Source organism: Panulirus ornatus, chromosome 5 (assembly GCF_036320965.1).
Source record: "Panulirus ornatus isolate Po-2019 chromosome 5, ASM3632096v1, whole genome shotgun sequence".
Lineage (NCBI taxonomy): Eukaryota > Metazoa > Arthropoda > Malacostraca > Decapoda > Palinuridae > Panulirus > Panulirus ornatus.
In genome coordinates, this window is record NC_092228.1 from 47,555,242 (window position 1) to 47,569,435 (window position 14,194).

Below are 14,194 nucleotides of genomic sequence, written 5' to 3' on the forward strand. Positions count from 1 at the left end.
AAGGTTATTAGGTACAGTAGGGTTGAGGGTCAAGTCAATTGGGAGGTGAGTTTGAATGGAGAAAAACTGGAGGAAGTGAAGTGTTTTAGATATCTGGGAGTGGATCTGGCAGCGGATGGAAACATGGAAGCGGAAGTGGATCATAGGGTGGGGGAGGGGGCGAAAATTCTGGGAGGCTTGAAGAACATTATCTCGGAAAGCAAAAATGGGTATGTTTGAAGGAATAGTGGTTCCAACAATGTTGTATGGTTGCGAGGCGTGGACTATGGATAGAGTTGTGCGCAGGAGGATGGATGTGCTGGAAATGAGATATTTGAGGACAATGTGTGGTGTGAGGTGGTTTGATCGAGTAAGAAACGTAAGGGTAAGAGAGATGTGTGGAAATAAAAAGATCGTGGTTGAGAGAGCAGAAGAGATAGTTTTGAAATGGTTTGGTCACATGGAGAGAATGAGTGAGGAAAGATTGACCAAGAGGATATATGTGTCGGAGGTGGAGGGAACGAAGAGAAGAGGGAGACCAAATTGGAGGTGGAAAGATGGAGTGAAAAAGATTTTGTGTGATTGGGGCCTGAACATGCAGGAGGGTGAAAGGAGGGCAAGGAATAGAGTGAATTGGAGCGATGTGGTATACCGGGGTTGACGTGCTGTCAGTGGATTGAATCAAGGCATGTGAAGCGTCTGGGGTAAACCATGGAAAGCTGTGTAGGTATGTATATTTGCGTGTGTGGACGTATGTATATACATGTGTATGGGGGTGGGTTGGGCCATTTCTTTCGTCTGTTTCCTTGCGCTACCTCGCAAACGCGGGAGACAGCGACAAAGCAAAAAAAAAAAAAAGAAAAAATATATATATATATATCCTCCCCTCCTTGTATTAACTTTCTAAAATGGGAAACAGAAGAAGGAGTCATGCGGGGAGTGCTCATCCTCCTCGAAGGCTCAGAGTGGGGTGCCTAAATGTGTGTGGATGTAACCAAGATGTGAAAAAAGGAGAGATAGGTAGTATGTTTGAGGAAAAGAACCTGGATGTTTTGGCTCTGAGTGAAACGAAGCTCAAGGGTAAAGGGGAAGAGTGGTTTGGAAATGTCTGGGGAGTGAAGTCAGGGGTTAGTGAGAGGACAAGAGCAAGGGAAGGAGTAGCAATACTCCTGAAACAGGAGTTGTGGGAGTATGTGATAGAATGTAAGAAAGTAAATTCTCGATTAATATGGGTAAAATTGAAAGTTGATGGAGAGAGGTGGGTGATTATTGGTGCATATGCACCTGGGCATGAGAAGAAAGATCATGAGAGGCAAGTGTTTTGGGAGCAGCTGAATGAGTGTGTTAGCGGTTTTGATGCACGAGACCGGGTTATAGTGATGGGTGATTTGAATGCAAAGGTGAGTAATGTGGCAGTTGAGGGAATAATTGGTATGCATGGGGTGTTCAGTGTTGTAAATGGAAATGGTGAAGAGCTTGTAGATTTATGTGCTGAAAAAGGACTGATGATTGGGAATACCTGGTTTAAAAAGCGAGATATACATAAGTATACTTATGTAAGTAGGAGAGATGGCCAGAGAGCGTTATTGGATTACGTGTTAATTGACAGGCGTGCGAAAGAGACTTTTGGATGTTAATGTGCTGAGAGGTGCAACTGGAGGGATGTCTGATCATTATCTTGTGGAGGCTAAGGTGAAGATTAGTATGGGTTTTCAGAAAAGAGGAGTGAATGTTGGGGTGAAGAAGGTGGTGAGAGTAAGTGAGCTTGGGAAGGAGACCTGTGTGGGGAAGTACCAGGAGAGACTGTGTACAGAATGGAAAAAGGTGAGAACAATGGAAGTAAGGGGAGTGGGGGAGGAATGGGATGTATTTAGGGAATCAGTGATGGATTGCGCAAAAGATGCTTGTGGCATGAGAAGAGTGGGAGGTGGGCTGTTTAGAAAGGGTAGTGAGTGGTGGGATGAAGAAGTAAGAGTATTAGTGAAAGAGAAGAGAGAGGCATTTGGACGATTTTTGCAGGGAAAAAATGCAATTGAGTGGGAGAAGTATAAAAGAAAGAGACAGGAGGTCAAGAGAAAGGTGCAAGAGGTGAAAAAAAGGGCAAATGAGAGTTGGGGTGAGAGAGTATCATTAAATTTTAGGGAGAATAAAAAGATGTTCTGGAAGGAGGTAAATAGGGTGCGTAAGACAAGGGAGCAAATGGGAACTTCAGTGAAGGGCGTAAATGGGGAGGTGATAACAAGTAGCGGTGATGTGAGAAGGAGATGGAATGAGTATTTTGAAGGTTTGTTGAATGTGTCTGATGACAGAGTGGCAGATATAGGGTGTTTTGGTCGAGGTGGTGTGCAAAGTGAGAGGGTTAGGGAAAATGATTTGGTAAACAGAGAAGAGGTAGTAAAAGCTTTGCGGAAGATGAAAGCCGGCAAGGCAGCAGGTTTGGATGGTATTGCAGTGGAATTTATTAAAAAAGGGGGTGACTGTATTGTTGACTGGTTGGTAAGGTTATTTAATGTATGTATGACTCATGGTGAGGTGCCTGAGGATTGGCGGAATGCGTGCATAGTGCCATTGTACAAAGGCAAAGGGGATAAGAGTGAGTGCTCAAATTACAGAGGTATAAGTTTGTTGAGTATTCCTGGTAAATTATATGGGAGGGTATTGATTGAGAGGGTGAAGGCATGTACAGAGCATCAGATTGGGGAAGAGCAGTGCGGTTTCAGAAGTGGTAGAGGATGTGTGGATCAGGTGTTTGCTTTGAAGAATGTATGTGAGAAATACTTAGAAAAGCAGATGGATTTGTATGTAGCATTTATGGATCTGGAGAAGGCATATGATAGAGTTGATAGAGATGCTCTGGGAAGGTATTAAAAATATATGGTGTGGGAGGAAAGTTGTTAGAAGCAGTGAAAAGTTTTTATCGAGGATGTAAGGCATGTGTACGTGTAGGAAGAGAGGAAAGTGATTGGTTCTCAGTGAATGTAGGTTTGCGGCAGGGGTGTGTGATGTCTCCATGGTTGTTTAATTTGTTTATGGATGGGGTTGTTAGGGAGGTAAATGCAAGAGTCCTGGAAAGAGGGGCAAGTATGAAGTCTGTTGGGGATGAGAGAGCTTGGGAAGTGAGTCAGTTGTTGTTCGCTGATGATACAGCGCTGGTGGCTGATTCATGTGAGAAACTGCAGAAGCTGGTGACTGAGTTTGGTAAAGTGTGTGGAAGAAGAAAGTTAAGAGTAAATGTGAATAAGAGCAAGGTTATTAGGTACAGTAGGGGTGAGGGTCAAGTCAATTGGGAGGTGAGTTTGAATGGAGAAAAACTGGAGGAAGTGAAGTGTTTTAGATATCTGGGAGTGGATCTGGCAGCGGATGGAACCATGGAAGCGGAAGTGGATCATAGGGTGGGGGAGGGGGCGAAAATTTTGGGAGCCTTGAAAAATGTGTGGAAGTCGAGAACATTATCTCGGAAAGCAAAAATGGGTATGTTTGAAGGAATAGTGGTTCCAACAATGTTGTATGGTTGCGAGGCGTGGGCTATGGATAGAGATGTGCGCAGGAGGATGGATGTGCTGGAAATGAGATGTTTGAGGACAATGTGTGGTGTGAGGTGGTTTGATCGAGTAAGTAACGTAAGGGTAAGAGAGATGTGTGGAAATAAAAAGAGCGTGGTTGGGAGAGCAGAAGAGGGTGTTTTGAAGTGGTTTGGGCACATGGAGAGAATGAGTGAGGAAAGATTGACCAAGAGGATATATGTGTCGGAGGTGGAGGGAACGAGGAGAAGGGGGAGACCAAATTGGAGGTGGAAAGATGGAGTGAAAAAGATTTTGTGTGATCGGGGCCTGAACATGCAGGAGGGTGAAAGGAGGGCAAGGAATAGAGTGAATTGGAGCGATGTGGTATACAGGGGTTGACGTGCTGTCGGTGGATTGAATCAGGGCATGTGAAGCGTCTGGGGTAAACCATGGAAAGCTGTGTAGGTATGTATATTTGCGTGTGTGGACGTGTGTATGTACATGTGTATGGGGGGGGGGTTGGGCCATTTCTTTCGTCTGTTTCCCTGCGCTACCTCGCAAACGCGGGAGACAGCGACAAAGTATAAAAAAAAAAAAAAAAATATATATATATATATATATATATATATATATATATATATATATATATATATATATATATATATATATATATTTATATTACCATACACAGTGCTAATGAGATGGCCTTGTTATTGGTAATCAGATGCTTTTGCCATTTCCATCTACTTGAAATAAAAAAAGTACAAACAACTTTTTCTACCTTCAGTGTGTTCTGGAAGCATTTCTCCAGTTGTATGTATGTTCCATGCCATAAAGTACCTATTAGATGATTTATGAAGGTGAGAGGCATTTACCTCAGCAGGAAGATAAGGAATTAAGAAGATTCTAACCTCTGTGGCTGAGAAATCTCCTAGAGCTTATCTCCTATGACACATTTACCCCAGTAACTGAATTATCTCTCATGATTTGTGGGATACCACCCACTCACCTTGAAGTGAGATTTTTTCACGCTTAATGGCTTTCTTTATCCTTAACTGGTTATCCCACCTTATTGGGGTAACATCAGAAAGACACAAAGAGTGATCTCATTTGCTCATATTGAATCTCTGTCATGTGAAATGTATCTAAGAGGTAACAGAGTTAATGTTAATAGATATACAAATGAAGTGATAAGAAAATTTTCAAAAATAGACTTTCTAAGTTTGACACTTTATTTTTTGTCAGCCAGCAGATGATCCTTACGGAATTTCAGCAGAAGACTTAGTGCATGGTCTGAGATGTGCCTTGTCCTCCACACCCTTGTTTGCTCAATATTGTGTCCCATTGCTGCAGGAAAAGCTGGATTCAGATCTTATTTCAGCCAAATTGGACTCCCTTCACACCTTGGTAAGAAGCTCCAGAGTGTATTTTTATTTGTTTTTATACCTCATAGATATATCTATGTTTTTTTTTTTTTTGTTTTTTTTTGCCGCTGTCTCCCGCGTTTGCGAGGTAGTGCAAGGAAACAGACGAAAGAAATGGCCCAACCCACCCCCATACACATGTATATACATACGTCCACAAACGCAAATATACATACCTCCACAGCTTTCCATGGTTTACCCCAGACGCTTCACATGCCTTGATTCAATCCACTGACAGCACGTCAACCCCGGTATACCACATCGCTCCAATTCACTCTATTCCTTGCCCTCCTTTCACCCTCCTGCATGTTCAGGCCCCGATCACACAAAATCTTTTTCACTCCATCTTTCCACCTCCAATTTGGTCTCCCTCTTCTCCTCGTTCCCTCCACCTCCGACATATATATCCTCTTGGTCAATCTTTCCTCACTCATTCTCTCCATGTGCCCAAACCATTTCAAAACACTCTCTTCTGCTCTCTCAACCACGCTCTTTTTATTTCCACACATCTCTCTTACCCTTACGTTACTTACTCGATCAAACCACCTCACACCACACATTGTCCTCAGACATCTCATTTCCAGCACATCCATCCTCCTGCGCACAACTCTATCCATAGCCCACGCCTCGCAACCATACAACATTGTTGGAACCACTATTCCTTCAAACATACCCATTTTTGCTTTCCGAGATAATGCTCTCGACTTCCACACATTCTTCAAGGCTCCCAGAATTTTCGCCCCCTCCCCTACCCTGTGATCCACTTCCGCTTCCATGGTTCCATCCGCTGCCAGATCCACTCCCAGATATCTAAAACACTTCACTTCCTCCAGTTTTACTCCATTCAAACTCACCTCCCAATTGACTTGACCCTCAACCCTACTGTACCAAATAACCTTGCTCTTATTCACATTTACTCTTAACTTTCTTCTTCCACACACTTTACCAAACTCAGTCACCAGCTTCTGCAGTTTCTCACATGAATCAGCCACCAGCGCTGTATCATCAGCGAACAACAACTGACTCACTTCCCAAGCTCTCTCATCCCCAACAGACTTCATACTTGCCCCTCTTTCCAAAACTCTTGCATTCACCTCCCTAACAACCCCATCCATAAAAAACTTAAACAACCATGGAGACATCACACACCCCTGCCGCAAACCTACATTCACTGAGAACCAATCACTTTCCTCTCTTCCTACACGTACACATGCCTTACATCCTCGATAAAAACTTTTCACTGCTTCTAACAACTTTCCTCCCACACCATATATTCTTAATACCTTCCACAGAGCATCTCTATCAACTCTATCATATGCCTTCTCCAGATCCATAAATGCTACATACAAATCCATTTGCTTTTCTAAGTATTTCTCACATACATTCTTCAAAGCAAACACCTGATCCACACATCCTCTACCACTTCTGAAACCACACTGCTCTTCCCCAATCTGATGCTCTGTACATGCCTTCACCCTCTCAATCAATACCCTCCCATATAATTTGCCAGGAATACTCAACAAACTTATACCTCTGTAATTTGAGCACTCACTCTTATCCCCTTTGCCTTTGTACAATGGCACTATGCACGCATTCTGCCAATCCTCAGGCACCTCACCATGAGTCATACATACATTAAATAACCTTACCAACCAGTCAACAATACAGTCTTCCCCTTTTTTGATAAATTCCACTGCAATACCATCCAAACCTGCTGCCTTGCCGGCTTTCATCTTCCGCAAAGCTTTTACTACCTCTTCTCTGTTTACCAAATCATTTTCCCTAACCCTCTCACTTTGCACACCACCTCGACCAAAACACCCTATATCTGCCACTCTATCATCAAACACATTCAACAAACCTTCAAAATACTCACTCCATCTCCTTCTCACATCACCACTACTTGTTATCACCTCCCCATTTGCACCCTTCACTGAAGTTCCCATTTGTGGGAGTATGTGATAGAATGTAAGAAAGTAAATTCTCGATTAATATGGGTAAAACTGAAAGTTGATGGAGAGAGATGGGTGATTATTGGTGCATATGCACCTGGGCATGAGAAGAAAGATCATGAGAGGCAAGTGTTTTGGGAGCAGCTGAATGAGTGTGTTAGTGGTTTTGATGCACGAGACCGGGTTATAGTGATGGGTGATTTGAATGCAAAGGTGAGTAATGTGGCAGTTGAGGGAATAATTGGTATACATGGGGTGTTCAGTGTTGTAAATGGAAATGGTGAAGAGCTTGTAGATTTATGTGCTGAAAAAGGACTGATGATTGGGAATACCTGGTTTAAAAAGCGAGATATACATAAGTATACTTATGTAAGTAGAGAGATGGCCAGAGAGCGTTATTGGATTACGTGTTAATTGACAGGCGCGCGAAAGAGAGACTTTTGGATGTTAATGTGCTGAGAGGTGCAACTGGAGGGATGTCTGATCATTATCTTGTGGAGGCTAAGGTGAAGATTTGTATGGGTTTTCAGAAAAGAAGAGTGAATGTTGGGGTGAAGAGGGTGGTGAGAGTAAGTGAGCTTGGGAAGGAGACTTGTGTGAGGAAGTACCAGGAGAGACTGAGTACAGAATGGAAAAAGGTGAGAACAATGGAAGTAAGGGGAGTGGGGGAGGAATGGGATGTATTTAGGGAATCAGTGATGGATTGCGCAAAAGATGCTTGTGGCATGAGAAGAGTGGGAGGTGGGTTGATTAGAAAGGGTAGTGAGTGGTGGGATGAAGAAGTAAGAGTATTAGTGAAAGAGAAGAGAGAGGCATTTGGACGATTTTTGCAGGGAAAAAATGTAATTGAGTGGGAGATGTATAAAAGAAAGAGACAGGAGGTCAAGAGAAAGGTGCAAGAGGTGAAAAAAAGGGCAAATGAGAGTTGGGGTGAGAGAGTATCATTAAATTTTAGGGAGAATAAAAAGGTTCTGGAAGGAGGTAAATAAATATCTATGTATTTATCCATATCATGCATAGTCAACAAAAACTGTAGTTACATTGTGATGCTTTGATGCTTTACATTTTGAAAGACAGGATGAAGAGTTGGCAATGACCCTTTCAGTATAAGAAAGCTGTCAGGTACAAATTGAGAGGTAAAGGAACTTCCTTTAATGGAATTACCAGATACTTTAGTATTCCTGTAGAATGCTACCTTTTATAAGAAGACCTGTCTCATGTTTTTTGGGAAAAAATTAAGTATTTGATATTTGATAGGGTTGGGATGAGGGGGAATACGTTCACAGTGGAAGACACAATACTTACAGGAAAGGAATGTAATTTGGGATGGGGAGAATAAGTTGATGGTGAAAGACACAATACTTACATCAAAGGAGTGTGAATGATTTAGAGATGCACAAGAGAAAGCAGCAGCAGGTCAAAAGGAAGGCACATAAACTGAAAAAAAAGGGCAATTGAGAAGTGGGATTAGTAAGTATAACAACTTTAGGGAGAATAAGGAAATGTTTAAGAAGGAGGTTAAAAGTGTGAGAAAAACAGGAAAACAAATGGAAGCATCAGTGAAAGAAACATGGGGAAGTGGTAACAAGCGTAGAGAGGTGAAGAGATGTGAATATTTTGAAGTGGAAGTGGTAACAAGCATAGAGAGGTGAAGAGATTTAGGGAATATTTTGAAGGCTTTTGAATTTGTTCAATGATAGGATGTCAGATATATGGTGGTTTGGACATGGAGGTATGCAGAGTGAGACAGTTTAGGTAAGTTGTTTTGTGAAAAGAGAGGACTTAGTGAAAGTCCTGAATAAGATGAGATGTGGCAAAACTACAGGAGTGGATTGTATTGTAGTTGAATTTCTTAAGAGGATGATTGTGTTTCTGACTGGTTGATTAGGATATTCAGTGTATGGTAAGGTGCCTGAGGATTGGCAGATTTTTCTGTATAGTTACATTGTATAAAGGCAAGGAGTGCAATAGTGAATGTTCAATTTACAGAAGTATAAGTTGTAGGGGAGAGTGGTAATTGAGAGAATGGTGGCATGCACAGAGAATTAAACTTGGGGAGGAACAATGTGGCTTCAGGAGCGGTAGAGGATGTGTAGATCAGGTGTTTGATTTATAGAATCCTTACTAGAAATATTTAGGGAAGCTTAAAGATTTGTAAGTGACATCGAAGGATCTTGAGAAAGTATATAATAGAGTTGAGAGAATTGTTTTTTGGAGGTTTTTATTAATATGTAAAGCTCTGGTTTCTGTGCATTATACATGACAGCTAGAGACTGAGTGTGAATGAATGTGGCCTTTGTTGTCTTTTCCTAGCACTACTTCGTGCACATGTGGGGGGAGGGGTTGTCATTTCATATGTGGCGGGGTGGCGACGGGAATGAATAAAGGCAGGAAGTATGAATTATATACATGTGTGTACATGTATATTTCTGTGTATGTATGTATGTGTATATGTTGAAATGTATAGGTATGTATATGTATGTGTGTGGACATGTATGTATATACATGTGTATGTGGATAGGTTGGGCCATTCTTTCATCTGTTCCCTTGCACTACCTCGCTAATGTGGGAGACAGCGACAAAGTATAATAAGAATAAGTAAAGCTGTTAGAGGGAATGAGTTTTTATTAAGATTGTAAGGCATGAATGTTATTACCTTTTTGTAAATACGTATGTCCACCGTATTGGCAGGGAATTATACTCGTGGGGCTACATCTCTTGAGCATTCTGTAGTGTTATACGAGTTCTTAAGTTTATGCATGTTGTCTGTATCAACATTTTCCTCAGTCTTCTAATCCATCTATCCATAACTTATACCGTAACAGTACTTCTTTACACCCTTTTTGATACGTTTCATGCTAACTTTCATGTTGTGTCCTTTCTCAATCCAGATACCATCTTTGCTGCTATCCTCTGAACCTCCTCTAATATCTCTTTGTTCTTTTTTTTAGAAGCATATTCTAGACTTGGCCTTATCTGAATTGCTTTTTTTATTATTTTCTCATCCAAAACCATGAATTCTATTTTGATATTTGCCAGCTGACAGTTTGTCTCAGCTATTCTCCTAATACGGGACAAGAGATAAGTTAGAGATGATGTTGACTTTTAAGTCCTTTCAAACACAGAATCCTGGAGTTGACTTTTAAGTCCTTTTCAAACACAGAATCCTGGAACTTATTACCTGCTAGACAATAGCCGTATGAAGGCCATCTTTCACTTTGTCCCATCATCATTACTTTGAATTTGCTCTGGTTGAATTTCATCAGCTTAGTATTAAAACAGTCCTCTATGGAATCTGTTTAGGTTCCCTTGTGAGGTGATGCAATCCTTCTCGCTTTTTAACTTCCTCATAGCCTTGGCTAATGCAGGAGACAGTGACAAAGTATGATAATATAATATGATAATGGGATTCCATACCTTCAGGCAAGTCATTTACATAGATGTGATACTCTGCTGGTCACCCTAACCCTTGTAACATGCATCCTTTTTTTTTTTTTTTCCCCTCCACTTCTGTCTATTGAGTTTCCTCCTTATATCTGAATGGTGATTCAGGTTCTTAGTCAGCCTTCCATAGGGAACATAGTCAGATGTATTCTAGCAGTCTTTACACAAACAGTCCCTCCAGCCTTCCCTTTAGTGCCTGGACTAAGTTCCCTCCCTTGTAGAACTCTTAAGATTTTTGTTCCTCATTGCTTTTCCCTAAGACCGTGCTATTTTTACTTAATTTTTTCTCTGTGGAAAGCCATTATCTAGCTTTCTGATAATCTTTTTCAGAGCTTTACACACTACACTCATTGGTGAGACCAGTCTGTTGTTCAGGGTATGTTCCTTGTCTCCTTTCTTACAGATAGGTATGATATTTGCCCCCTTCCATTCCCTTATCAGTTTGCCTCTCTCCAGTGACATTTCAATCAGTATTTCAAATGGTTTATCTATCTTATTTGCACACATCTTCAGCATATGGTGAAATTTCATCAGGACCATGAGCCTTGAATAGTTAAGTCCTTTAAGTAATAGTAATATTTTGGTATAATTTTTTGATATCTTGATGATTTCTAAAATCTCTTCCCCATTCCATATCTGGTACAGGGCTATAGTGTCTTTTGGTGTGAAAAGACTTAATTTTTTTTTTTGGTTCCTTTTTTCCCACCACATTCTGGAAAACGTCCCATATCTGATTTTTATTAACTTTATTTAGTTTGTGTTTGGGGAATATCTTTTATGGTTTTTCACACTCCAGGTTTGTATTTTTCCATGCTGTAAAGTGTTATATTTTCTTTCTGATCTAAATGTTGTGAAGAAAGTGAATACAGAAGTCTTTGATGTTAAGGTGCCTCAATATATGTTTTTTTGTGAATTGTTAATTTTTTTTGAAAAATAGAAATTGAGAAACTATGTTAAGATGATCTGTCCATTATTAAAAGAGATTGAGAATTACTTGTATATCTGTTATTATGAACACATTTATATTGCACTGTGTTTGGAGAAATGGTGTTAAGAAAGGGTTGGTAGATAAGGAATGGATGATTTAATGTGGAATTGCACTAAGAATGGCTTTAGAAAGCATGTTGCATGAATGTGTGAAGTGAGTTGGGACATGTATTGGTGTGGATCACTAGAGTTAGAAAATAGTGAAGGGTACATGTGTTAGAGATCATTAATAAGGAGAGTGCAGATATATGTAGGGACTCAGCAGTGTCTTCAGGTACTTAACCTTCTCTTCAGAAGATGGCATAGCAAGGTATATGAAGTGGTTAGTGAAAACCATGGAGAAGTCTGTGGGGCTTGGTTGTGGACAGCAGGCTTTTGTTTCAGTGCATTATACATGACAACTAGAGAATGGCTGTGAGTGAATGAGGCCATTTCTTCTAAACTCCTGGCACTTCCTTGCTAGTCTGGTAAATAGCAGACATGAAAAAAATTGAATGCAGGTTCTTTTAAGGATTCCTTTGTGGCCTCCATTATTTTAATATTCAGGGACATGTTGGCTGTATTGTTTTGGAAAGATTTGAATTAGAACATTTTGCTTACAATTATGTTTTTTTTTCCCCTTCTTCTTCTGAAATGGCTCTGTGATTATGTACATGTTTATCTTCATGCTCTGTATTTGAATGTGTTCAGCAATGCAATAGCGATGGAAATTTTTTTTCAAAGATGGCATGCTGTGAAGTTTACTCAGCTGAAGATGTTCAGCCACATGTGTCACCACTGTGGGCCAGTATCAGAAGAGAAGTTATTGAGGGAGTGACCCCTGAGGTAGAGCAAGCAGCTCTTTCTGCTCTTACCGCTGTTGTTATGGCTTTGGAACGAGGAACATTATCACAAGCTACCCGTGATGCAACTAACCTGCTTACTAAGTCAGCTATTTTGGGTAAGTATTTTTTATGATGTAGGTGTGTGACTTACATTAATACTAAAGTTTTCAAGGTAGACAGCATTGTAATTTTCAAATTTTCTCACTCTTGTTTGCCTTGCCACTTTTTTCATTTGAGTATTTTCATGATATTTTACCCCTTCTCCAAATACCTGTCTTAATCATACGTTGGAATATAGTGAAGAACCTTAAGCAACTTTCTTTTCCCTTGCAAACTTTCTCTTGTTTCTTTCACCACTTTATGAGCACTTCATAAAGGATAGAGACATTTCTTTTGGTTGGTTTGTTGTATCAGCACAAAAATACACCCTTCCTCTGAGTGACATAAGTTCCTTCTGAAAAGATGATTGTTAAACTACTGATATCAGCTGCTTTATGTAAAGTGTACTCTCAGTGTAACTGTCACTAAAAAATTTAGTAAAGATATTCTAATAGTTGAATTTTTTATTTGGATTTTTTTCTAAGACAATTGATTTCTCAATCAGTACAGTAACACATTTCTTATGTGTGTGGTGAGCTTATAAAATGAATAAATGATCAGGCTGTGACACTGCTAAATGTATGATGTATCCTTAGTAATGGGACAATATATGCCATCTCTGTGCATTCTTGATAGAATTTTTAGTAATACATGTTCCGTGTATATATATGTGTACATGAGTGGATGGGTCATTCTTCGTGTTTCCTGGTGCTACCTTGCTGACGCGGGAAACGGTGACCAAGTGTAATGAATAATAAATAGATATGAGTTTGGTAAAGTGTGTGAAAGAAGAAAGCTGAGAGTAAATGTGATTAAGAGCAAGGTTATTAGGTACAGTAGGGTTGAGGAACAACCCTGGGGAAATGGGGTTGGGGAAAAACTGGAGGAAGTAAAGTGTTTTAGATATCTGGGAGTGGATTTGGCAGCAGATGAAACAATGGAAGTGGAAGAGAGTCACAGGGTAGGGGAGGGGGCGAAGGTTCTTGGAGCATTGGAAAATGTATGGAAGATGAGAACCTTATCTCAGAAAGCAAAAATGGGTATGTTTGAAGGAATAGTGGTTCCAACAATGTTGTATGGTTGCGAGGCGTGGGCTATGGATAGAGTTGTGCACAAGAGGGTGGATGTGCTGGAAATGAGATGTTTGAGGACAATATGTGGTGTGAGGTGGTTTGATCGAGTAAGTAATGTAAGGGTAAGAGAGATGTGTGGAAATAAAAAGAGCGTGGTTGAGAGAGCAGAAGAGGGTGTTTTGACATGGTTTGGGCACATGGAGAGAATGAGTGAGGAAAGATTGACCAAGAGGATATATGTGTCGGAGATGGAGGGAACGAGGAGATGTGGGAGACCAAATTGGAGGTGGAAAGATGGAGTGAAAAAGATTTTGTGTGATCGGGGCCTGAACATGCAGAAGGGTGAGAGGCGGGCAAGGAATAGAGCGAATTGGATCGATGTGGTATACCGGGGTTGACGTGCTGTCAGTGGATTGAATCAGGGCATGTGAAGCGTCTGGGGTAAACCATGGAAAGTTGTGTGGGGCCTGGATGTGGAAAGGGAGCTGTGGTTTCGGGCATTATTGCATGACAGCTAGAGACTGAGTGTGAACGAATGGGGCCTTTGTTGTCTTTTCCTAGTGCTACCTCGCACACATGAGGGGGGGAGGGGGATGGTATTCCATGTGTGGCGAGGTGGCGATGGGAGTGAATGGGGGCAGACAGTGTGAATTGTGTGCATGGGTATATGTGTATGTGTCTGTGTGTGTATATATATGTGTACATTGAGATGTATAGGTAGGTATATTTGCGTGTGTGGACGTGTATGTATATACATGTGTATGGGGGTGGGTTGGGACATTTCTTTCGTCTGTTTCCTTGCGCTACCTCGCAAACGCGGGAGACAGAGACAAAGCAAAATAAATAAAATATGAATAAATAGATATGCATGTTCCATTGTTTGCACTCATCTGCAAATGTAGACAAAAT

General features: G+C 40.8%; 1 protein-coding gene across 1 annotated transcript in view; it reads left to right on the top strand.

Moving 5' to 3' along the window:
- Positions 1 to 14,194, top strand: part of Mms19 (MMS19 nucleotide excision repair protein) — a 561,976-nt gene that overhangs the window by 124,917 nt on the left and 422,865 nt on the right. Inside the window, 1 exon segment of the mRNA XM_071662204.1 lies at positions 12,013 to 12,229. Coding sequence (XP_071518305.1) covers positions 12,013 to 12,229 — 217 coding nt within the window.